At 38.0% G+C, this 27,666-nt stretch overlaps 1 protein-coding gene across 22 annotated transcripts in view; it reads right to left on the bottom strand.

Moving 5' to 3' along the window:
• GTDC1 (glycosyltransferase like domain containing 1) overlaps positions 1–27,666 on the bottom strand; it is a 427,409-nt gene that overhangs the window by 276,533 nt on the left and 123,210 nt on the right. For 21 of the 22 annotated variants that reach the window (XR_012013265.1, XR_012013264.1, XR_012013268.1 and 18 more), the window contains one exon: positions 27,022–27,225. The exons of the other annotated variant lie outside the window; for it this stretch is intronic. Coding sequence is in view for 16 of the 21 variants with exons in the window: in XM_072789071.1 (XP_072645172.1) it covers positions 27,022–27,225 (204 nt within the window). In the remaining 5 variants the exon portion in view is untranslated. The remainder of the gene's footprint in view (positions 1–27,021; positions 27,226–27,666) is intronic. 22 annotated transcript variants of the gene reach the window in all.

Below are 27,666 nucleotides of genomic sequence, written 5' to 3' on the forward strand. Positions count from 1 at the left end.
GGAAGTACGTGCAGATAGACTGAACGTGCACCATACTGCATAATGTGGACAAATCTCTCTTTTTTAAATCCCAGGTATCGCAGAAGAGCAGAATACTTTCCACCGATTTTTCACAAGATTTTCTACAAGTGTTAATAATTACTGGGAATGTTTTCTTTCAGTGAACTTAAAGAAAACAGATAATCCAGCAGTGCTCTACATCATTTGCTCATAATTCCTAAAGTGTTGGTTTAATTACCACATGTTAATAAAATCAGTTCCTCTGACAAAAAATAAGTAACTCTAATTCTCAGGAATTCTTCAACAAAAGCCTTAGTAGCAATTTAGAATTTGCTAGTAATAAAGTATTTGGACAAGACTTATACAGGAACTAGAGCAACAACAAAAAAATGCCTATAGGAAGTTTTTGTTTTCTTTTTTGGAACTGGTTGTTTTCTGAATATTTCTAACTTATCAAGCAGTAATGAAAATGTGGCTGTTAAGAGAATATATGTTACAACTCAAAATAATTAAAAGAAACATTCAGGGACACCTGGGTGGCTCAGTGGTTGAGCGTCTGCCTTCAGCCCAGGGCCTGATCCTGGAGACCCGGGATTGAGTCTCACGTCGGGTTCCCTGCATGGAGCCTGCTTCTTCCTCTGCCTATGTCTCTGCCTGTCTCTTTCTCTGTGTGTCTCTCATGATTAAAAAAAAAAAATTAAAAAGAAACATTCAGTTTTATGTTTGTTTAGCATTTGAAATTATTTTCCAAAGTCCTTTAAGTATCTGTTATTTCATTTGCATACAGACCTAAAGGCATTACGAATTCCATTAAAGCCCTGGCCCCCTTAACCCCTTACACCTATAGCTAGAACCTTAAATGAGTGAAGGAGGAAGCTAGAAGTCTAAATAAAGTGAGGAAAAGGCTAATGCTTCTGGGGATCTAGGAATCAGAAAACCTAAGCATTCAACCCACTATCAAGCCTTGTGGACTCATCATTCTCTAAAACAGCTTTCTCCTAAGAAAGGTGCTACCACCATCCCTCTGACAGCTTCATAGTTTCATTTGAAAGGGAATGGCATAGTATGTGAGAAGGGACAAAATGGGATGATATAGTATGTGAGAAAGCTGTACAGTGCTATACAAGCAATACTGTACCTTCTTGTGAGCCACTTACATTGTGCCAGGTACGTTACGTTCCTTACATGCATTATCTTATTTGGTTTAATTTTATTTTCACCCTATACTACAAGGTAAATATTATTTGTCCCATTTTAAGAGGCAAGAAAACTAAGGCCCTGAAAAGTTAAGCTATTTCTCCCAAATCTCATGGCAAGTCAATGACAATATGGAAAATAAATACATTAAGCTATACATGGGTCTGTATTGATATGTTTCATAACTATCTGCTGGGGATCTCTATAACTCTTGATTAGTTATCATTTTCAAGAGAAATTCAATGCCAACAACCTACAAAGTATAAATAGAATTAAGTAATGTAGAATTTCTCTAACTTTTTCATCAGACCAGCTAGAAAGCTTAGATGCTCGGTATTTTGAACTGGCCCATATTAATCCATCATGTCCACTTCTTTCTTAATTAATGCTTAACACAGGCAGTGGCAACCCTGTTTGACAACTAAAAAGAGGGCTAACCACCAGACTTGCCTTTGAAGTCCCCAGAGCTGTTGCCTTAAAGTTTTAAACACTGGTTGGTGTTAAGAAATTCTCACTGAATACAATAGTAAGAAGTAGGTTTAAGAACTTTCTGATTGCCAACTGTCTTCCTTACCAAGCCAAGGAGAACCACTTGTATGTACGGTCACGAACAAGCAAGGCTTAATTATTTATTTTGGGTTTTTTGAGTTGTTCTGTTTTTAGATAACTTACAAAAGAGGTTATATCATATTTTTAAAAATAAAATAGAAACTTAGGAGCTTATAACTGCCTGTATTTATGAAAAGACAAGGCTATAGACATAAGAAAGACGGTCCATAGAAAAGAGCACATAGTTATATACAAGTGACACGCAGGCAACATGATTTTGTCAGAGCATCCAGTAAATAAAGAAAAGTTGGTCACAGAACATACTCAACAAGAAGTATTCGAAACAATTGAGACAGAACACTCATTCATACCTAGAAAATCCATTGACTAGCCAAAGCCACGCCAGAACCCAGCAGAGGATGGATCGATATAGTAGATGGGAATACTGAATTCTTCCTTTTGCCCTCAGTCTTGGAAGGCATCAAGGATCCTACTGGAGACACAAAGCTTTGATCCATCTAGAGGAAGTCTGAGGTCTGAATATTATGCTGTAGCCTGAAGGTTAGAGATTTGAAAGTCGCCATTTACCTCATGAACTGTTTTATAGAAAAGAGAAAAACCAGGCGCGAGGATTCAAAGACTGTGGGCTGCAGTGGTTGGAAATCTCACCTTGTAAAATAAATTTAAAGTTTCATTCTGAAAGGAGAATACTGTTGTGACCTGAGTCAAGAGTAAACCATGCAAAGAAATGGATCTGAAAAAAAATTGAGATTTCCAGGTAAAGACCAGACTAGTAAGAGGATTTGTGTGGGTTTTGTTTTCATTTGGTTTTGAGATCATTCCTCTTCAAATTTCCGATGACAATGCTCAACAATCCCACTATCAATCTTTACAGTTGGAAACAAAAAACCCAAATCTGCTTTTCTTGGTGTTTGAGCCTGTTTTTTTTGTTTTGTTTTGTTTTGTTTTGTTTTTTTACATTTGCCTTCAGTGGCAAGAGACCAATACTGCTGATTAATTAAATCAGCCCTTAACTTTGCTTTTAAATTATTCCAAATTCTTTCAGTATTTATTTTCAAGCTTGTTACTGATTTTTATCAGTGTCCTCTAGGTGCTATCAAATTGCCACATTAGATTCAAATTATAGAACTCAATACTAAACACTCAGGACCCACCCAGAAATGTCATCACCTACCCCCGGTTTTCAACAACTCACTTAACCTTTTCAGACCTCTGTTTTCTCATTTGTAAAGTAACAGCAGTTTGATTAGAAGAGTTCTGAAGTCCTAACTATGTTAATATCGGTCATACCATCATAATGTCAGGTATTAATCTAAAAACACTAATTAAGAAGAAAAAAAAAGTATCACAAATGCGGTCATAGTAGGTAAATAATAAAAATGTTGTCCCTACAACCCAGTGGACAATATCTATGTGATTATAGTCAAGTCATTCAAACCTTTTCGTTGCTTTCGCAATAAATTAAAGATAATACATCACCTTTCACATGGAAGGAATAGGCTATATGATTTTTTACTGCTTCTTCTAGTTCTAGAAATAATGACTATATTATGGCTTACTGTATGTATATGATGGTACCAGACAGTCCTTTATTTAATAAAAATTTACTTAATATCTAGGAAATAAGAGGCAGAAAATGACACAGTGAATTCAAAGATGATGTTGTAATGGGCTGAATACTGTCCTCAAAAAACAGGTGCAAGTCCCAATCCTTGGTACCTGTAAATATGACCTTATTTGGATAGTCTCTGGTAATGTAATCAAGTTATGATAGGTCATGCTAGATTAGTGTGGGCTCCATACCCAGTGACTTCTGTCCTTCATACAGAGAAGAAAGTCATGTGCCAATAGAGCCAGAGATTGCAGTGATGGAACAACACACCATGAAACACCAAAGATTGCAGAGAGCCACCAGAAAGTAGGCAAAGGCAAGGAAGGATTCCTCTCTTGAGCCCTTAGAGGAAGCATTGTCTTACCAATACTTGAATTTGGACTTCCAGCATCCAGAATTGTGAGAGAATAAGTCTTGTTGCAGAGGCCTTGAGAAACTAATAGAGATGGTCACAGTGGTACAATAAGAGATAGCCAAGCAAATTAAACAGTTATGAAAAGAATTCCTAGGGACGCCTGGGTGGCTCAGCAGCAGTTGAGCGTCTGCTCTTGCCTCAGGCCGTGACCCCGGGGTCCCGAGATCGAGTCCCGCATCGGGCTCTCTGCATGGAGCCTACTTCTCCCTCTGCCTGTGTCTCTGCCTCTCTCTCTCTCTCTCTCTCTGTGTGTGTGTGTCCGTCATGAGTAAATAAATAAAATCCTTAAAAAAAAATTCCTAGAAACATATTGTTTTAGTGAAACCAAAAGACTGGCAACACATAATATTTTTAAAATTTAAGCTTTCATGACACTGAAAAGTAGTGCTTTTGAATGAGATAAACTACAGGCTACTATTTTAACCAATTCTACCACTAATTTGCTTTTTGAAAACAAACCATTTGGCTTCTGAACATGTCAGTTTCCTTTCCTAGCAAGTAAGATTTGAAAAACTCATGTTAAATGTGTAAGTAGAATTATAATAGTGTATAGTAGAATGCAAGAGTGCAAAGAAAACTAATGACCTTAAGCTGAATCCTTTGGCAAATGGTAAATGTAATAACTATACACACACACACACACACACACACACACACACACACACACAGCTAGATGGATTATTTAGGGATCAGTAAAGGTGTGGATAGGGACCAAGACTTATAAACTTCATGATACTGCATGAAATTTTTACATCTTTTTTCTGTCCCATCTGTAGACCAACTATTCAAAAATAATAATAATAATCTGAATATTTACATCACTCAATTAGTGAAAAAAAACTATAAAATCGTAGCACTCCTTTAAAAAATTGTGTTCTGATTAAAAAATAATTAAAATTATTAAAACAGCAATCTGTCCAATTAGTGTTTTCTTTAATAAGCAAGAATATTTAACCTCTTCAATAAGCTTTTATGTGGACAGAATGTTTCATACTACTATAATTATCCTTTAAAAGTAACAAAACAAAAAGAAAGGAGATACCCAGTAAGTGAACAAAGCTAACAGAATTACTGAGTTATATTTATATTTATAATCTTGCATTAGTAAAGATAAAGTATAATAGATAATACTATTATTTGTACTAAGTCCAGATAGTATACTTTAGACCAGCCTGGTTGCACACTAGAAAGACTTAAAAGGTATTTAAATATAAATGTCGATGCCTAGGGCCCAAATATAGGCAGGGCTGCCCCCTGTGGCAGCACAGACTTTCTTCTGCACAACTCCAGAGAGCACCATTTCTACAATGCAATGCAACGTGTAAGATATAGGGAAAAACTAAGTGAATACAAAGCACTGAAGACACTAAATGGGCCACTAAATTAACACTGATTAATCATCCCTCAACTAAGAAGCATCATACTTCAGCTCTGTGAACAAAAGCTAGTTTTTATTAGGCAAGCACTCACACACAGCATTATGAGCATGCTATGGACTCAGGGAGATTGCTGTCTCTTTTCTTTATTCCATACTCTGGCCATATTTATGGTAAAGATAGTGTCTTAAGGTTAGAAGCATTTAATGATATTAAGGAATTACTTAGGATTTTTATCAGGGTAATAATGGTATTGCATTTAAGTTTTATCTTTTTAAGAAAGGTTATCTTTTAGAAGTACCCAGTGAAATATGTAGAGCTACAAATGATATGTATGCAGTTTGTTTCACTATAATCTGGACTGGTAAAGAACCAGGCAAAGTTTAAACAGAACCAGTTTTGGGCATTTATGTATAATTGCTAAAGGGTTAAAAAATATCATCTATTTACTTTATGTTTCAATTTTTCTGTACTATGGCCACTCATTCCCATCAAACATAGGAAACCCAATGTACCTATGACAAGTAAGCAGGTTACCTTGAGCAGAATAGAAAATATACTCAAGATGGATAAAGCCTCCGAAGGAAAGCACCAGGTGGTCATTCTTTAATGATATGAGTAAGAACTTATTTGTCAGAAAAATATGCAGCAGCGACAGAAATCTTTTGACAATTGAATCAAGGCAATCCCAAGGTACTATTACTCATGAAAACTGCTGGGGGGATGGCTGAAACCAAGGAAATCAAAATGTACCTTTTATAACAGAACAAACATAATATGGGTAGAATCATATCTAGAAAGTATGCATTCCAGGGACTTTGTCTTAGCTGAGATAATTCAATAAGTCACTAATAATCACTGATGCCTTAATAAGAACTAGCCCAGGCTTTTTAAAGACCAAGAAACAGGGGTAGAAATTATCTCAAATAAAATGAAGTTTCCCATAAGAGCTGAGAAAAGAACTGGAAAGCTGTCTGGAGGAGGTCTGGGGACCAGCTGTTCTCTGCACACCTCCTTCACATAAGATACAAGCTATCTTTCTCATGGCATCTCCCCTCACTGGGCACCTGTTTTGTTTTCTCTAATCTATTTTCGCTTACTGATAGAGTTTTTTGCTCTCCTCTTACTTCACCTGGCCACATGACCCATTAGGGACTCTATGGATCCTGCTTCAGGAGCCTTAGTCCACAAATCCTATTAACTGCCCCAGTTTACCTATATTTCTTCATTCAAATCCCCAAGAAAAGAATCCACCCAGCTTAGATGATTTCTTCTCAGATGAACATGTCACACCTTACCTGCCTACCTATCACATGGCTGTTTCTGGGTAACAAGCCATCTCATTCCCAATCAGCTGTAACCATGAGGACCAGGTCATATTCAACATATGGCTGCTTAAGAGCATCTTCTTTAGCAGCACTGTGTCAGAAGAAGCACAATGACTGGATGTCTAACTCAGACTGATGATGTGGTGACAACAGGATGGCGAGTGGAATAGTAGACCCAAAGTACTAGAAACGGATGAAGAGAAATTTAAGAGGGAAAGTTAAATTTTAAGAGAAGGCATTCCATGGTATCTTGCCCTATGTGGAAAGTGTATCCTCTATAGAAGAGAGGAATTCATGGTTAAGAATATATGATTAATAACCTGAGTGTATACCAAGAAGTGATGGTTCTTACCTGGGGAAGGCAGCAAAGGCTACCAAGACAGATGTCAGAAGAGAAGTGATGGTGAGTAGCAGTTACGGACTTGGGCTACTGAGTCATAGAGGACTACATGAGATCCCACTTCTACACACGTAGTGCCTTATAATGTTTGGCAAATAATTAAACCTCTTGGCCTCAGTTTCCTCATCTATTGAATGGTGGCAATAATAGTGCAGCTCACAGGGCTGCTGCCAGTTTTAAATGAGATAAAACATTTTAAAGTTGTTTATCGGGTCTGTTGCAGAGAAAATGCTCAAGAACTGGTGATTACTCTAATGTACTACACTAGTACGTTTTTGAAAAATTTTAAGAAAAGATCCAGATAAAACGGTTTACAACAAGACACAGAACAGTGCCGTAATTTAAAAAGAGGTGGCAAAGAGAAATGACATGACGGAACAAAAGCATAACTAGCTGTCATGATCTAAAGAGGTCAAGAAGGTTTCTGCCCTTCAAGTCAAGGCCAGAAGTAATGTCAAGAAAAAAAAGTGTTAAAAGGATCAAAAGCAAGAAAGAGTTGAGAAAAGTGGGGGGAGGGGGGATGACACACAAAAACAATATATTAATTTGGCTTTGAGAATATCACTGATGACATTCCTATTTTACTCCAGTTGAGTGGTAAAAGAGGATTATAAAAGGAAGAAACCACAGAATATTGTATTAAAGTGCAAGATATTTAAGGCATTCTTTGACAAGGATGAGTCAAGAAATTTAGTAGAGAGTAAGGGACAAGAAGATGACCAAATTGATGACATTTCCAAGAAGCAGATGATGACAAAATTTTTAGTGATATGAAGGAACACAGCAAAATAACTGAAAAATTAGGGATGAATTGGGAGTATATCCTACTATGGGATGGATGAAAATGGACTCTGAATAATCCAGAAGGAGGGAACTGAAAAGCAGGCTTGTGAGTAGTTGGGAGTATTTTTCTTTGTAGCTCAAAAGGGCTACAAAGGTCAAGCAGTACTCCCTGAAAAAAAACAAAAACAAAAACAAAACAAACAAACAAACAAACAAAAAACAGTGATAAGGCTATTTCTACAAAGTAGATCATGTAAATTGACATCACTGCCAATAGGTAAACCTCCAGAGATCATAAACTATTATTATTATTCCTCTCCCATTCTCTTCTCTCATCATATCTGTACACTTCCAAGAGAGTCCTGGGCTTAATACCTTCTAGGAAGTTCATGTCTCATGAAACCAACTTTTCCCATTGCATTTGTACTCCCTAAAGTCAGTTTGCCAGTGAACTAATAACTGCTAACCATTTTGTGTATATTGCCATTGTATCACAGAAAAAGAAAAGTCTCTATTTCCATCTTATAGCTCCTGTTTATCACTACAAATTCTACCTGACGCGCTTCAAACTCATTAAACATATTTTTTTGCTACTTGAAAAAAATCCAAAACAGAAAAGTGAAAACCACTAAAATAGCTACTTTATTCACTATACTAAACAGTTAATTATATAACAAGAGATATATGTTTCTGCAAAAGTAAGGCATGATATTCATGTAAATTTTTTTTTAAAAAGTAGTTCTTTTATGGTATGTCCTACCATATATAGGACATTGCAATGTGTAGAACAAGAAAGAAAGAAGAGAAAGAAAATAGGGAGTGTATACCTTGTAAAATAGGTAAATCATCTGCTAAACAGTAAAGTCAGCTAGTCTTATTCTTTTTTTTTAATTATTTATTTATTTATGATAGTCACACAGAGAGAGAGAGGCAAAGACACAGGCAGAGGGAGAAGCAGGCTCCATGCACCAGGAGCCCGACGTGGGACTCGATCCCGGGTCTCCAGGATTGCGCCCTGGGCCAAAGGCAGGCACTAAACCGCTGTGCCACCCAGGGATCCCCTAGTCTTGTTCTTCTATGTATCTCTTATCTGTAAATAAATACAATGAAACATTGCACATAACTAAAAGTATAGGTCTTATAAATTTTATTGACATTCTTTAGGATCTTCATTATTTATTCATTCATCCAACAAAGATTCACTGAAGACTGAGAATTAGACCTTGGGAATAGTTGTGAAAAAGACAAAGCCTCTGCCCTCAGGGAACTTATAAATAATAATAAAATATTTCCTGGGCAAATGTATGATGATATTTGTTTCTAAAAGTTCATGAAAAGGGCAATATTAAATATCGTAAGACACCAGAGTAAAATAAACTTTGGATATTTGCCTTTGAATTTCGCTTGTTCAAAAACCCACGAGTTAATTATCTGTTACCTTACAAACTTTATTCTTTTCCCACTCATCCATTCAGACTGGCCACTTCTATACCATTACGAAAACTGTCCAAGGATAATGGAATGGATAATACTGCTTGTTAGCAGTGACGAAAACTAAAGCATTATTAATAGCTATTGATGATTGTTTGTTACTTAGTGAGCTGCTCTGGTGAAATATTGGAGTATAGGGTGAAAGAAATGGATGGAAAGAGGACTCTGAATGATCCAGAAGGTGGGAACTGAAAAGCAGGCTTGTAAGTAGTTGGGAGTATCTATGTTAGGTTAACTCCTTTACCAGGTACAAAGAATAATTTAAGTAGACTGTCTAAAAAAAAGTGAGGTAAATGAACAGGCTGGATGTCACTCTCAGCAACAGGCTAGTCAAACATATCTCTCCAGCTCTCCTGCAGCACATTTTCCCTCGGCCCCAATTGTCAAAGGCTAAAAATGTGTTCAGAGATTTTTGAAAGAGATAAAAAGAAAGGCCTATTTCTGCAGGAAAAGAAATGCAAAACTAATATACACGAGGTCTTAAAATTTTTATCTATTAATAAAAAGCTTTGGACATATTTAAATTTTACAGATATTTTCAAGCTAAATGATCTGTACTAATATGGTAGCCAGTGACACAGCTGACCTAAAATGGCTATTTCTATTGTGAACAAGAAAAGAAGCTTTTATTATGTTTCCTAAAATTCATATCAACTTCAAGAAAATATATTGGAACATTTATTTCCACTTATCTAATATTTTGGCAGTTATGATGTTCAGCTGTTACTTTTTATTAAAATTAATGTAAAAATTCTGCATGTTCAGATATTCACATAATTCTTTTCCTTGGGGTTTAAACAAAGAGATGATGCCATATATGTGAAATAACCACTTTATGTTAGAAAGTCACAATCATTTTATCACTGGGATACGAAACGCCGCTGTTCCATAGAAAGGCACCAGGTATCATCACATCTTTAGATCCATGAGACAACTGTATAACCTGTTTTCTCTTTAAAGACACTTGAGTCATTACTCAATGAAGGCGCAATTGAACCACCTTCCATTTTATCTTTTTCATAAAGGAGCATTCTTTCAACACACTTTCAAACCGAGTATCTAACAAAATGCCTTATAAAATAAGAATCATCACATAAATGTTAGTTGAAGAAATGAATAAACAGTGAATAACTTATTTATCTAATTACAAAAATATAAATCTGACCACTATTTTAATTCATTATCACTACCCATTATATGCCATTGATTATTGCTATTTAGCTATAACTCAAAACTGATACCAGAATTTCAATAAACTAGAGACCAAAAATCTGCAAAAATTATCTCCTCTACCATTTCTTCCCACTTTATCACCATAAACCACCTGATGGAAGAACAAATTTAGCAGCATACTGTGGTTTGGGGCCGGATACCCTCCAAACAATGTTTTTATTAAAGAATTAATTCTATGTCATCTCTCTAACTTACATTTTAAAACAGATATACTAAAGGCTAGAGGTTGAATAACTTAAAAAAAGAAAAAACTCAGAGAAAATCAGACACACAGAAGAACAGTACAAATTCTACCTAAAACTGTTCAAACTTTACAATATTACCTTACTCTTGAGCTTACATGATATCAAATGAGATAACATTTAATGAATCCTCATATCAAGTCTTGAAGATAAACAGGAAGAATATTATTTGTTATTTTCACCATTTTGCAGAAGATATAGAATGAGTGACTTGTCCTTATATATGTGAGCAGCTGAACTGGGTCTTGAAGTTGACTCCCTGCCTTCTAGCCCAGTTCTCTTTCCCTCTCTGTCATAGCTACTCTGTAATACTATCTAATGGGCATGAAGAAGAAAATCAAAACCCATCATATATCCTAGGAATGCCCAAACATTGAAGGAATTCCCACTGTGTGGGCTAATATTTGTGTCAGGATGAGTCAATATCTATGTGTCTAATCTGTGGTTTGGAGTCGCAAACAAACGCCACAGTAGTCAGTAAGATAAGCTAAGTGAGAGAACAAATGACGCTCCATGTAAGTGAAAACCAGAAGTCATTCTCGGTTAGATGTGCTTATCAGCTGAAAAAAACATTATATGACAAAGTGAAAAGTAAAACAGAAATGTAGATGAATGTTGATGAGTACAAACTGAACATTCTAAATTGCAAACATGGAAATACTGATTCAAATAGCACCATTTAATTATACTCTATTAGAAGATTTCAGGTGACTCATGCAGATAAACTTGGAGAAAAGGGATTTCCCCTCCACCCCCAACATTTTAAAATGAAAAAAAAAAAAAAAACATAAAAAGAAAGAAAGAAAAAAAACAGAATGCAATATATTACTTTAGAGATTTCCTACAATTTTCCCAAATCTAAGACATATCAAGTTTATAATTTTTCATGTCCACCTAAAGCTTAAATTCTTAAGTAACAAAAGTATTAACTTCTTTGCTGTAATAAAGAACAGGTCATAATAGAATGTAAATATTCTGAATTCTCCAAGTTTTGACATCATCAATAACTTAAGGGTTTATCATCAAAAATGACATTATCCAGTGAAATTCTAAAACAGGGCAGAAGTATGCAATAGCAAAAATGAACAACCTATTCATCAAAACTTTCTTTTTCAATAATTTTCTAAAAGGCTGGTCTTCACCACAGCTCCTCTCAGCTTCAGACATCTAATTAGGAACTGCATTTTTAATACTGGTTAATACATGTAAAACATATGCATGCTGAACATATTAAAAAAAAAAAAGTTTTCTGGAAGCTTTTTTCCAGGGGAAAAAAAAATAGAGAAAACTCAACACTGCTCAAGTGGATCACTACCATCTGCCAGCATTTTATCTAAAATAAAAGCGATTGAAAAAAGGCAAGTATTAAGATCATGTTTCCAAAGCTCAAATGTTTTTCAGGTAGGTCGATTCTAAAACTGCCAGTGCTTCTACTTCTTGTGTAGATGCCTCTGTATGTGACATCTTTGTTCTTCCCCCAAGTTCTAAATACCAAAAACAGTAATGAAAATAATTACTTGCATAAATGCTGCTTACCTAATAATCACTACTCAAATTTCAGAGCAAACATGACCTCAATTCTGAACCTCTGCTTCTCTTCGTTTTCCTACATTTTTCAAAAAATGGTGCAAATAAAATATGAGTATCATTAAATATCTATGGACACTGGAAAAAATAAGAATACTGTTATGAAAATGATTACACAGCTCTCCTAATCACTCCTTATGAACAAGTTACAATCTATTCATTTCTACCAACTGCAAGTGTCAAGAACTCCTAAACCTTTGTAGCAATGGCACTAAGCTACTGTTTGGTATCTTGGCAACAACCCTCTTATAAAATGGTATGTATAGAGAAACATTTTTCTCAATAAAAGTGAGTTGATGTATTTCTGTTTTAAAAAGTTACAAATTCCCTAAGAGAAAACTGAAGACACTCTGCAAGGTTATAAAATGAAAGCTAAAAATCACTACATCTGAATGAGAAACACTATAATAAAAATGCTACACACACATAAATAATATATGCCTTTAATATAATCGGATTTTGTGAAATTTTTTTCACTGTATTTAAGCTCATGATGGAGAAAAAAAAAAGTGGTAAAAACTAGTTCACATTCTTCCCCACTTTCATTTTCTGAAAATCTTGGAACCCACCAAAACAGTCCTGTATTACAAATAAATATCTGCCTCAAAACTGAATTCACAGAGAAACTATGGCTAAAAATCCCCTATATTTCAGATATACTATACTAAAAGACAGGTTGCTAAGTGTGGGGGATTTCCCTAGAAATATTTCAGTATAGGACTGCTGTAGAAAAGTTGATTCAAGTGAACATTGTCTAAGTACTACCGAAAAAAAATAAATAAAATAAAAATCTGAGAGGGAAAAAACAGAACTATATCGAAGAGGAGAAATTTATTTCCTACAGCATATTGCCTTATTCACATTTTTATTATTTGTGTATGGTACATAGCATATATTCTTCAAATGCATGTGTTATTAATTCAAACCACTAAGAAAGAGACTGGCTTTTCTGAACTAGATACTAAGTCGGAGATCAACCACAATTTACTCATTCATTTTCACTCTGAGATCTAGCATAGTGTAAGAACGCTACAGAAGCACTTAATACCTGATTTGGGGAGCGGGGGGGAGATGGGAGAGAGGTTTGAGAAATTGATACCAAGTAATCAATCACTTACTGATTATTTGTGTTTATATGAGTTATGTACACACATGCATGTATATATAATAGGGATTATATATACATAATATTTTAATAGAAAAAGGAGGCAGTATTAAATTAAATTTTTAAAGAAAAAGAAGTTTTGCTACATTTAAGTACATGGAGTAACTTAAATGCTGCCAAAATAAACGCACTGATCCAATTTAATGGGCTAATAGGAATGATTTACAATTCGCAAAGCTATTTTAAAAATAATTATAACCACTAAAGTAGTTTAACTGTGATCTCTTAGATTAAATTAATTTGTATCTCAACTTCTTTTCTTATGAACAAGACAAAGATAAATTTCAGTTCAGAGCCTAGACAAATTTTCTAACTAGTGAAATGCAAACAACATAAATTTCTTAAACTTTTTAAAATTTTAATCGAAGTATATAGTTGACATATAATATTAGTTTCAGGTGCACCACAAGTGATTCAATGATCATATACATTATTAGATGCTCACGGCGATAAGTATTTTACAATATTATTGACCATATTCCCTATGCTGTACTTTTCATTTCTGTGACTTATTTATTTCATAACTGGAAGTTTTGACCTCTTACTCCCTTTACCCATTTCAACACAAATTTCATTCACGTGGCAAGTTCCTTTACTACTTTCCATTCCTATTATCATTGGTCTTTTTCAGAAACTCACTATTGACCATCTCTACTCTCATCCATGGTCTCCATACTGCAGGGCTGTAATAACTGTCTCTGCACAGTTAACCTTACCTCATTCCCATGTATGACAATAGTATTCACCATGGGTTTTTTTTGCCTACAAAACTTTGTTTTTCTCTCTTTGGATAACAGCAATATAATTTCCCTTTTGCTCTCTGGTACTCAGTTCATATGGTTTGAATTGGGCTGACACCACTGGGGCCAATCACAATATTTGGGGCCTCTTGCCAAAGTAACACATTTGAAGACCACATGATTTAAAAAAAAAAAAAAAAAAAAGTAATTTCAGTGAATCTGGGACTTTTGTTAAAACCACCAAGAGAGTTATTCTCTTTCAGATAGGGTAACTTAACTGGTGGGATATAAGCTTAGCTCTGGAGGAGATCCACATAGAGGCTGCTCCAGAATAAAGACAAACCAGAGGAAAATAGAGTCAAGAAGAAAAAAGGTCTAATGACATCACTGAACCACTGGATCCAGTTGTGCAGAGAGTCAAACCACTCTGGAAATTTCAGTCATATGGTGACCCAATATATTTTCCTTTATGTTTAAGTGATTTTGAATTGGGTTTGAGTTGGGTTTCTATCATGTGCAATTAATAAAGTTCTAGGAATAGAGCCTTTGGAAAATACTCATAATCTCACGTATCGGCTTCCCAAATTACTAACCTTGAATTCTCAAATGCATGTAAATTTGGGATATCATCCCAAACTGATATCCCACAGCTCCTCCTACCACAGAATATGTTCACACTAACCCAAGATTTTGCAGATTACATTTTCCAATTTTCCCTGCTTTAATACCTTTGTTCACAATACTTCCTTCTCCTACAGCACTTTTACATTTCATCGCCATATATCGCTCTAACATCCTCTTAGACATACCTCAGAATTTGCTGAATGAAAAATAAACCCCCTCCTCTCTCCTTCTTCAGTGAACGCTGCCCTCACTGCAGTACTAACTATTCTGTGTGGGTTCTACAGGGTTTAGCGTATGCGTCCAGTGTTTAGTGTACATGTTGGCCCATGACCTATAGAGACAGACAGTAGCATGAAAAGGCAAATAATCATAAAATGCTGAGGCTGGAACAGGAGTTCCAAACTAATAATAAGTCATATCAGAGTGACTCCAAACATAGAAGGACTACTGGAAAGAATTATTCCCCAAAAGTCTCTACAAATAAAAGTTAAAAATTCAAGAGATATACAAACAAGATGAGGAAGTAACTCCTGTATTTTTTTTTTTTTAAGATTTTGTTTATTTATTCATGAGAGAACAGGCAGAGGGAGAAACAGGCTCCAGGCAGAGAGCCCAACACGGGACTCGATCCTGGGTCTCCAGGATCAGGCCCTGGGCTGAAGGCGGCACTAAACTGCTGAGCCACCCAGGCTGCCTGTAACTCCTGTATTAAATGAAGCAGTGGTTCATAGGAAAGCTGAATGAGAGACAGTAGGAATTTGTCTTTTTTTTAAAAAAAGATTTATTTATTTATGAATTGAGAGAGAGAGAGAGAGCATGGGGGGAGCGGGCAGTGGAGGTTGGGCAAGGGGCAGAGGGAGAAGAAGAGAATCCTGAGCACAGAGCCCAACACGGGGCTCCATCCCAGGACCCTGAGATCATGATCTGAGTGGAAACCAAGAGCTAAACATTTAACCAACTGAGCCACCCCAGGCACCCCTGAATTTGTCTTTTGTGTTAAAATTTCTTAAATCTTTCTTTTAAAAGATTTTATTTATTTATTTATTTATTTATTTATTTATTTATTTGAGAGAGAGAGAGAGAGAAAGAGCGTAAGTGATGGGAAAGGGCAGAGGGGGAGGGACAAGCAGACTCCATGCTGAGTGGAGAGCCCAACATAGGCCTTGATCCCAGAACCCTGAGATCATGACCTGAGCCAAAGACAGACACTTGATCAAATGAGCCACACAGATGCCCTAAATTTCTTAAATCTTGATCTTGATTTTAATTCCTTTTTCATGACATCATAGAAGTCAATAGACAAAACCAAACTTTCAGTTACAAGTGAAAAAAAAAAAAAAAGTAAGATTTTAAGGTTAAAAATAAACTTTTCTAAGGCTAAATAATTTATGGCAGCTGACATTAGAACCCAAGACTGCTGGTTCCTGCAGTATAATATGTCATTTCTTCCAAACACAAGTGATTTATATTATCTTAGTAAATTCTTTTAGGTATATGTACACTTAAATATATAGATATATGTACACATACATATATCTATTTTTTTAGGATCATTTGAAGATTCATTCTTGGGCAAGTTCTAAGCCGGAGGCTACAAACACAAAGGCCTACACAGCTCAGTTAAGTAATATAAATATGAGAAGCAGACTAGTATAAAACAATGGCAACTAGTTGTGCTTGTGACCAATACAATGTCTAAAAGCATTAAAAATTTAAAATGCTTAAGTAATTGCAGTGGCCAAGCAAAATATATCTTTGGGCCAAATTCTAATCTCTCATTCATCCCATAGTTTCCACACTATAAATTAAAAGGCTACACTGCTCATGGGTGGCACAGCCAAAATTAAAAAGCCTTAAAATACAATCATGTGATATTTAAAAAAATGTCACAGGTATATTCTAGAGTCTATAAAGTTTCCTGAACTGAGAAACATTTTTTTTTCCTAGAAACACTTTTATACAGGGGAAATTCCAGAAAATTATATTTTCTTTTATCAAAATTTACATGATGGACGATGACTGATTTCACCATATGATTAATATAACCCATAAAAGTAAGTGAGCAAAAGTGTATGGAATTCCTTAGTTTAATCCCATAAAACTGAGTGACACAGGCCCTTAAATGTCACTAAGCAGTTTTGATGTAGAAGAAGTGATATCCCTAGACACAAGAAAGGAGGAGGGCCCAAAGCAGGGCAAAAATAAGCAGTTTAGCAAAGTCAATTACAGCCATATTTTGTTTGCATTTTCAACCCCACAGGTCTGAAATCATTCATTTGACCATAGTTACTCAATAACAGTGATCTGCAGGGCAGCATGCGAGGCCGTGGGTACAGAAGACAAATACGGCACGTATCATCCCAAAATTTGCAGCATAATGGAAAAAAGGGGAAAAAAATCAAACAAGTAAAATAATTACATATTATATACGATGCTATTACGGAGGAGAGAAAGAGAACACAGACATAGAGGGCTTGTTTTTGATATGGTGGTCATGGAGGACTTCTCTAAGGAGGTGAAATTTCAGCTCAGACTTCAAGGACGGGAAGAAGTGAGTAAAGGGCATAGGGATGGGGAAGCAGTGCTTCCAGCTAAGGCACCAACAAGCAGGAACAGGACCGAGGCCGGAGAGAGCTTGCGGCTTCAGAGCGAGTGAACAGGGCCCCTGCCCCTATGACAGCAGAGGAGTGAGATGACCGGGGTGGAGGTAAAGTTGCAGAGGGCGGCAGGGCCCAGCAAGCCGGTTGTGTAACCTGGAGTTTTACACACACAATGCAAAGTCACTGATGGTTTTCAATCAGGGATTATTTCCTCAAGGCTCCGAGTATTAGCACACGGCCTAAGGCACTAAGTATTCTTCTGGTCAACAGTTAACCTCTTGCCACATCTAAATTTGCCACATTTGGTCTGACACTGCCCATGCTAGTGTAGGCATGGTCTCTTGATGCAAAAGCCCTTAATAACCGCTAATGGGAAAAAAATTGGAAACCAGCTTTAAAAAAAAAGCCAAAAGATAACTACTGGGGGCAGGGGGGTGGTTCTGGCCAAGGCATCCCGCCTCTAGTCCTCTCCATTTCATATATTCGGTCACCTGGAACTTCTAAAATGTAGGGGTACGGCGGGGGGGGGGGGGTAGGGTGTTCCTTTTTTTGGGGGGGGGTGTTCCATTTTTATTATCAGCATGAGACAATCAACAAACAGAAATCTAAGAGAGACTGTTTATGGGAAGAAACTCACTAGAATACAGGATTATGTTCTTTAGGAAGATAGAAGGATGAAAGGGACATGAATGCTCTTTTGTGAGCACTATGCCTGATTCAGCTTCTGCCTTCCGCCTACAGTGTCTCTCTGTGGGTTGGCTGGTCAGGAGACCAGCAGGTCCATCATGTGAGTGAACCACAGAGGAGCATAAACAAAGGACAGCTGGACAAGAATTAGTCATTCAACGGATGGGACAACGTGTCCAAAGGCAGCTAGGAGGCCACATCTGACCTCAAGGAAAGAGGCAAATGTGAATCTTCCCTAAGAGGGCAGGCTTTGGAGAAGGGAAGGGTAGCAGAGTACCTGCATCTTAGCTTTAGAGGCTCCCAACACGGTGAGTCAGAGATGAATACCTGTGCACACCCGCTACAGCTCCAGAAGCAAAACATATTTTCATTGATTATGACTTTAATAAAAGCAGAAAAACTTTCTCAAATATAAACAAATTCAGAAAATGTCAGGAATGGAAATATAATAAAACTGCCTTTCATTTCCTAAAAGGCTTTTTCCATAAACCAAATGAAGACACTCAACACTTAAAAATAACTAGATTAGAAGCGTTCTAAGATCAGACTCACACTCTTGACTATTAGGTCAAAACTAAGCATATTGCTTCTAAAAGCAAAATTATGAAGGTCCTTACTGTACAGTCAGGGCTTTTTTATATAATCGTACCTCTTGTATCCATGCGGGGGTGTTCGGGATTTTCTGCCTTTTCCATGTCATTCATTAAAAATAATGACTTTTCTCTCCTCTGTAAAAGTGTAATAAACACCCAGTTTGGGTGCCTGGGTGGCTCAGTTGCCTAAGTATTTGCCTTTGGCTCAGGTTATGATCCATCCCAGGGTCCTGGGATCAAGTCCTGCATTGGGCTCCCTGCTTAGCGAGGGGTCGCCTCTCTCTCTATCTCTCCTCCCTCCCTCTTGTGATCTCTTTCTCTTAAATAAGTAAAATCCTGTAAAAAAACAAATCCAGTTTCTCTTTTAAAATACAGTTGTCAAATTTCAAAGGGATTAAATATATGGGAGATTTACCCTAACAGCCCTTAAGCAGCACAGTCTCTTAGAAATAATGCTGTATATCTATATGTACCTTTACATGGGGGCTTATGGATTCTTACACATGATTTTTTTAATAAGCTAGAAGAGATATTAAAAATACACACTGCACTTGAAGTTGCACTAGATGCTTTTAACTCCTCAGAAGCAGCGGCTCACAGCGCATGCTACTACCTATACGAACACTTTTGAATCAGCAGGTTGTGGTGAGAATAAATTCCAAACTCCACAAGAAAATCTTTTTTTTTTTTCCTGAAACTGGGCTATTTTGCTTCTTAAGAACACTGACAGAGGAATATAAAGAAAAGGGGAAAAGATGTAGCACGAAAAAGCAAACTTTAGGAAACATGGTAACAGGGTTAATTTGCAGTTTTGTGGTGAAGAAGATGCTAGAGTACTTAAGAGTAGTGTGTGTGTGTGTCTGTGTGTGTGTGTGTAGGAGGGAGGAGAGGGGGAGAGGAAAGAGAGAGAAGCATACAGAGGCAGAGACACAGGCTGACAGGATGGGTGGCTATTTGGTTTGTGGGATTCTTCTCTTTCCATAGTGTTGTGGTCAGCTACGTTTTCGACCTGAAGTCCAGATGGCTAAACTGAACGTTACTATCAAGCAGAAGAGATTTCACAGCGACAGAACACTGTGGATAAAGCTCTAAGAAGTACTCAAATTCTGGAAAGCTGTGCTGTGCACTGTCTAGATAGGAGAGCAAGGTTGATAGAACCGCATACCAAAAGAGAACCCCACAATTAGGCAGCACAGAATAGGGAAGCTGGTGAAGCCGGCAACCGTGGTGGGGGAGCTCGAGGCCAGTTCTCACTAATGGAGCAGTCACACACCGGTGAGATTATAGGATGCTGCGTTGCACCTAATGACAGCACTCTTCAGAGTGGGGGAACATCATCCAAATCCCAAATGAACACAATTGGTAATGTTATGAGGGAAGTGAGCTAGGCAGTGCGGGAACGCGGCCTCCGGCCAAGTTTATGAACCAAGTAGAGAACTTAACAGGAGACCACCTTGAGAATAACCTGAGACTGCAGGTGAACACCCTAAAAAAATGCTACGTTTGTATTCCTGAGTCTACCCTGTGATTTTTTATAATGCATCCATCACATGTCATTTTTTATCTGGATTTCAAAAGAAGGCAATTCAAATGACTTATAATTTCTATGCCCAAAACCTAAAGAGCAAATGCCCTGAGGAAAAATGAGAACATCACAGAGTCACAGACCTAGGAAGGTTCCTGGTTTGCAACCTCCAGTCTCCAACAAGTTTTGAGAACTTTAATACTTCTCAAGGGCAGCCCGGGTGGCTCAGCGGTTGAGCACCTCCCTTCCGCCCAGGGCCTGATCCTGGAGTCCCAGGATCGAGTCCCACGTCGGGCTCCGTGCATGGAGCCTGCTTCCCCCTCTGCCCGTGTCTCTGCCTCTCTCTCTCTCTCTCTGTGTCTCTCATGAATAAATAAATACAATATTTTTAAAAAATAATACTTCTCAAAACCAGGAGAAACATCACACCCTCTTCTAATAGTAAAATTTAGTCATATACTTTAAATCAAGAGGTACTTAGATTTAATTTTAATTTTCTTCATTATTTTATCCTGCTTGGGGAGGGAATCACGATAGCATAGTAGTTACGAGCATGGGCTTATAAAGAATATTGTATGGCCTCTGCAGTGGCCAGACTTGAGATCGACCGCATATCCACCTCTAACTGGCTGCGTAATCCAGTGCAAATATCTTGACTTTCTAAGCCTCAGTTTCCTCTTCCATAAAACCAGGAAAACCCTGTCAGGCTTCCAGGATTGTAGAATATCCATCTCAGGGTAAGTGTCCAATACGTTAGCTATTATTACTATTACTTAACCCCATCAAATCCTGTTCTGGTTACTACAGAGATATAAAATGACTGCCCTATCTAAACCAAACCTACCTATAAATTCACTCACCTACAAATTACTATTAGTCATCGTTTACTTTTATACTCCTAAGTATGTCACACACTAATAAAAAGGTGTTTTTGTAATGAAAATAATTAAATTATTCAGGGATCCCTGGGTGGCTCAGTGGTTAAGCATCTGCCTTCAGCTGAGGGCGTGATTCTGGGATGGGGTCCCACATCGGGCTCCTTGCATGGAGCCTGCTTCTCCCTCTGCCTGTGTCTCTGCCTGCTTCTCTCTCTCTGTGTGTCTCTCATGAACAAATTTAAAAAAAAATCTTTAAAAAAAAGAAAATAATATTAAATTATTCAGAAAGGTATCTTTTACATTTTTTATTTTTTAGATTTTATTTATTTACTCATGAGAGGGAGGCAGAGACACAGGCAGAGGGAGAAGCAGGCTCCGTGCAGTGAGCCTGACCTGGGATTTGATCCTTGATCTCCAGGATCACTCCCTGGGCTGAAGGCAGGCGCTTAACCGCTGAGCCACCCAGGGATCCCAGAAAGGTATCTTTTAAAAAAATGTTTCATGATTTAAAAAAGAATATTTATATTATTCAGAAAGTTATATTTTTCACAAAAGGTAACAATTCAAAACAAGACATAACTGTAAAGCAAAGAAAAATTTATATTACTAATTTACAAAAGAATTGTTTGAAAACCACCACCTTCTGTATTAATGCCCTACACCCACCTACACCCACTAGTTTAGCCATCCCTTTTTTCACAAGGACTAGCTACAAACAACAAACAGACATAAGTAATTCATATTAGCTAAAAATGTTCATTTTCCCAAAGAAAGTTGCATTCAGTGTTTCACAGGGAAGAGGTCATTTAAAAAAAAAAAAAATTCACACATTCCTTGAAAGAGAACCTGCTTAGTAAAAGGCCACAACAATGGTACCATTAAAAATTATGGCAAATCAAACAGAGTTATCAACAGCCACATATCACCATAAACTTTAATTTTACTCTATGCATTGCTTGACCCAACTGAGCTTTCACTCAATTTAATTCCTATCCAACTACTTCCTTTCCTTGCCCCTCCTTGGTCATTAAAAAAAAGGGGGGTGGGGTTGAGGTGCGAAGGAAAAGGTATCATAATGATAATCAACATTTATTAACAGTCAGGACTCGTACGACTACAAGAAACAGAAAACCTAAAAAACAGACCCTCAATCTCCCATAACACAAGTTTGGAAAGAGGTAGGGTGGCACCAACGCAGCAAACCAACCCTGCACAGGGACCCTGCCTCTACCTTGTAGTGGGCAGATTTTTAGCTAATGCAGTATCTTTAATGATTATAATTCCATTCAAATTTTGTTTCATTTTTTTAAAAGATTTTATTTATTGACAGAGAGAGAGAGAGAACACACATGCATGCAGGAGTGGGGGGTTGTGCAGTGAGGCAGAGGGAGAAGCAGCCTCCCCACTGAGCAGGGAGCCCGGAGGGGGGCCAAAGGCACACATTTAACTAACTAAGCCCCCCAGACACCCCCTCTGTTTCGTTTTAAGTGAGGTTTTGTAAGTTATGTTTTTCTAAGAAATTCACTCTTTTGTCTAAGGTTTCATCTACTGACATAAAACTATTAAGAGCATTTCCCCTTTTTACGGATCTGTGCCATATCCACAAATCCAGATCTACATAATTCCAAAAATTATTTGTGCCTTTGAAACAAATCAGGCCTGTGTCTATTTTATTATCTCAAAATAACTATTAGTTTCTCCATCTCCACTTCTTTCATTCTTTCCATTCTTTCCTTCCCAATACTATTCCCAGATTCAAGTAAGAGGGTCCCTGGCTCTGGGCCACAAGCTTTAGAGGGCCTGCGTATCACAATTAAAAAATGATAAAAATAAATTTATTAAAGATGATGTGGCTGGGGCTGTCAATGTAGATACAACCAGCATTGTGATATACAATATGTTCATTATGATTCAGTCCCGCTTTTTATTACCCATTATGATTTCTTCTGTGACCCAGGAGTTATGTAGAATTATGCTGGTACATTTTCTGACCTACAGGGTTTTTAAGGAATCTTTGTTAATGATTTCTCTCCTGCACACCCTTCAGAATGATTTCATCCGAGGGGTGAAGATCGTTTGTGGAGGGCTGTTCACAGCCTGCCGCATGCGCCGCCAGAGCAGCTGCTCCCTCAGGCAAGGAGCTGCACACCCTGGCAGTGGGAAGCTGGCCAGGGTGCACTGAAAGGGAAAGGTCAGAGGGACATGGGTGGGCACAGACATCCTCTGCCACACTGATCCTCAGACAAATGTGTTTTATTCATTTCCAGTCCGCTCTTCCATTGCTTTGTATCTTTAACCTCCTTTCTTTATACCAAAGACAATACCTAATAACATTGTCTGGCACCCTACTTTCTGTCACTGCAAATGCCTTGGACAGGTTCCCGCGAGAGTCCATAGAAATCTTCCTAATTCAGGTCAGAGCTGCATGATATTTCATTTCAGAACATAACATATCTAAGTTAACCAGTCCTCCTCACGAAAACGAGGTAACCACAGCTTCTAGGCCACTTTAACTTCCAGATCGTCCTTCGGATCCTCTCTTTGTTTAGCTATGGACTTAAAAGGAAAGTCGTTAACACTTTACAAATCATTTCTGGATGTTTTAGACATGGAGGGTTTTCAGGTGAGGAGGTAGCTCCACTGCTCAAAATGGAAGTCTAATCCAGGCTCTTTCCAGCCTTCCATCAGCCATTTTTTGGCAGCCCAGGCATTTTGCCCTCATCCTGTCGCCTCACGGTTGCAGACATCACAACCACTGTCAAATGCAGGAAAGGAAAATGGCCTTCTCCTTTCATAACTAAAAACAAAACAAAACAAACTTTGTTGGAAGAACCCCCAGAAGTCATCCACTTAAATCTAATTTGCCCAAACCTAGTGACTGCCCAGCACTAACTGCAAGGAAAGCTGGGAAAAATTGGGCAGAAAACGAGATCATAATGACCAGCTCAGGTCAATCGTGCTTCACTCCCAGGGGCTGGGTACTTAGCCACTCCAAAGACAAGTGTGATTCTGTTAACAAGGAAGAAGGGCTGTTAAGTGGCCAATGATCAGAATCTGCTACAATACCTCGGATGGAATGAAAAATATAATTGTAAGCAGCTGAGAGTGAAAAACTGATTTTAGGTAATAGTGGTCGTCTCAGTTCAGTAAAGAAAAAAAAAATGAATGAAAAATCTTTGATCCCTCGTCTAGGTATGTCTAAGAAAGTCGAATCGCTAACCTTGGGACAAATGACTCATACATTTCAAAACGCAAAACGTAAGGCCCATCCTCGAAACATTTCTGCATTTTGTGGTTTTCAGAAGGCAAAATTTTAATATAACCTATGGAGCAATCATTATCAACTACTTTTGGGAAAAATAACTTGTGGAGCTTTTGTAATCTATGATAAAACTACACGGCTCCAAACGTGAACCGTGATGCATTCTTCTAGCTGTCAAGATAAAGCAGAATCAAACTGAGTAATTGGGCTAAAGCATTTATTTTGTTAGTAATAAAACATTTTCTGGATAACAAGCTTATAACAATAATGACTGTATGTATGGAAACTGAGAAAAGTAACGTGTGTGCCTACATTCAGGGTCTCTCTCATCAGACATGGTCCCTACCTGTTCAGAGTAATTTTGCATAGAACGTAAGACCGGTGGCTTTATGGATTGTGAGGATTTCATTTGCCAAGTGTACCAAGAGTTAACTAACCGAAAAGCGAAAACTTCCTATCTTTAAAAGTCTCCTCAGAGATCAGATTTCTCTGGTGTAACAAAAGATTGCTCTCGCACTTCAAAGTAGGGTAAAGTGAGCATATTTCTTAACTTCGTGTAAGAATCCAAGCTGTTGCTATTTTTCCAAAAGTATTCAAAAAGAGTAGATAAGTTATCATTGGTCAAATATAACTGTAGGTTCAAATGGCGAGGTATATCTCTTAGTGAAGTCTGATTAGATTCATGCAGTTAACTGCACAGCTTAGATGAGTGACCTTGAAAGATCTCAGATCCCACAGATAGGACCTGTAGGTTATGGGTATCAGGGAGTAAAACTTTACATCACAATCTTGCAGAAATTGACCTCCCAAACAAGACTGCTTCAAAGAGCAATGTGATCTTTATCCTCAAATGCTTCAGGCCTCAAAGGGAGTGGAGAAGCCCTGGACACGGGAGTGTTTGTAGGCACGCTAGCCACACACATATATTTGCGATACAATGATTTCATTCTGAAAAACTGCATAATCAAAATGAAATCTAACAGCAGATAAGGAACTGGTTCGTTTCAATGTCCTAGTCATTGTAGAAATGTGTTCTCCCAAACGGTAATGTTAAATGAAAATGTGCATAAAGTCAACAGGATTATTTGACCCTAAGTAATACAATGCAATTGGTGCTATGAAAACACAATTAAAGGAGATCGTGAAAGCAACTATAAACAGATTTTAACACAGCAACAGTCTCATCAGCGCCTTTAAAACTTTTATATTGATACACTCACTGAAATTTCTAGTACTATAAGCAACAATATTCACTTAGTGATATCAGAATACAAAACATTAAATTACGTAAGGAAAAATAAATTCTTAGTATGTCCCCAAACAGCATTTTACCTTTATAATCCCAAGCAGAGTGACTCAAACACGCACTGCTATTCGTTCCACCTGACAATCTGAATTCTCAGATAAGATCCATGGTTTTCATACACCAAATGGGTTATTCTCTGAATCCCTCAAATTACTACTAAAAACAGCAACCTACATTTAAATCCCAAGCTGCCGTCTCCCTTGTGACTGCACCTTACAAACAGCAACAGATAGATGGGGCTGCTGAAGGCAAGGTAAGCACTGCAGCTTGTGATGTGCCCTTTCTCTAACAATCTGTCTCCCTAACTCCATTAATTATCAGCCTGCACTCCCCAGTGCTGCTTAAACCAGCGCAGTCCTACACAGAAGGGCCCAGAATGGTAAGAAGAACAGATATATGAAACACAGGGGCGCCTGGGTGGCTCAGTCGGGTACGTGTCTCCCTTCAGCTCAAGTCATGATCTCAGGATCCTGGGATCGAGTCCTGCATCAGTTCTCTGCTCAGCAGGGAACCTGCCTCTCCCTCTCCCCTCTGCTTGTACTCTTTCTCTCTCTCAAATAAATTAATAAAATCTTTAAAAAAAAAGAAAGAAAAGAAAACACCACACACACAGTAGAACAACCCCCCACTATTTAACAAGCAGGAGACGCAAGGCAGTATATGCCAACAGAGAGTACGGAGGCAGGGGTGTTCAGTATTCCACTTGTTTCCCATCAGATGTAATCCGTATTTCTCACTCAGCTTTCTAGGGGCTCCCAGACAAATCTCTCATAGGTACCCCTGGTCCCCACTTCCTAAATAATCAGAATTCAGAACTGAGTGGCATTCCCCCAAATCTATCCATCCTTTAAGACTAAGCAAATGTTGCCAACGCTTTAAAGCCACCTCCGCTTTGTCACAGTCAAAATCAACTCCCCCGCTTTTCATGCTCACGCTGCACTTCCAAGTCCATGTCTACCTCAAGAGTCTTTAAAGCTTTAAGGGCACAGAGCTTGGCTACATCCGTCTTGTCAACCTCAGCTCCTAGTACAGAGCAGACACAGTAAAGGAACCTAAAACAGCACAGTCACTAAAAGAGACACCGGAGGTTATGGTACAGGAACAAAAACGTGCCCAAGATCAAGTCTCCCCGCGGGCCGAACACTGTCATCCACGCCCACGCAGGTGCATGTGATAAAATCACAAGACAAATGAGCAAGGGCTTAGGGGTTCTAAGGGAGGCCACTTTTCTACCAGCCGGATGCCCTGGGAGTGTGAATGTGCTCCACTGTGTCTACAGGAGTATCTGCTGTCGTCTTAGGGCCCATGCCACGGCGGCAGGAAACCTCACGGATGCCAGGGACCAGCAGCGTCCCTGCAACACGTACAGTAAAAAGAGGCTGACGATGCCACGTGGGCTCTGATTACCTGTACCGTTCGCTGCTGGGGATATTCTGGGAGAAGTATAAAGCTGATGTCCGCGCTCTCCAATGCCATTTCTTTGCAGGAAGGGTATAAAGGACACAGTCTTCTAACTCTTCTTGGAGCAGATCCACCAGCTGTTTATGGGACCCTCCATAGAACGCCTCAATGATGAGAAGACTCATGGGCCTTTTCAAGCCTTCACAGATCCTAAATAATAAGCAAAACAATATTTTTTCCAACACATGTATATGTGTGTGCATAAGGCTTTTTTAAAAACTAAGTTAAAATATGACACTCAGAAAGCAAATAATTTATAGAAGCTTATTTTTTTTTAATTTGCTACATCCCACTTTAAAAAAAAAGTACATGACACTTAAGGTTTATACTTTTGTAATCAGTGTTTTTACATTTGTGTTAACAAGAGGAAATAAAGGATGCTTATTTTTCTGATTTCTGTTTTCTTCTTGCCCCAAGATTACTTGCACAATGACTCAGGTTTTTTTTTTTTTTTTTTTTTTTCCCTCCAGCCCCAGGAGTTCAGAGCCCTCTCCTGCTGTGATCACTCACTTCCTGGTTGGAATAGCTGTGACCCTGACTCAGTAACCACAGAAGCGGCTTGGCCCACAGCTCTACTACTCTCAGACAGTC

The sequence above is a fragment of the Canis lupus genome, chromosome 20, assembly GCF_048164855.1.
Source record: "Canis lupus baileyi chromosome 20, mCanLup2.hap1, whole genome shotgun sequence".
NCBI lineage: Eukaryota > Metazoa > Chordata > Mammalia > Carnivora > Canidae > Canis > Canis lupus.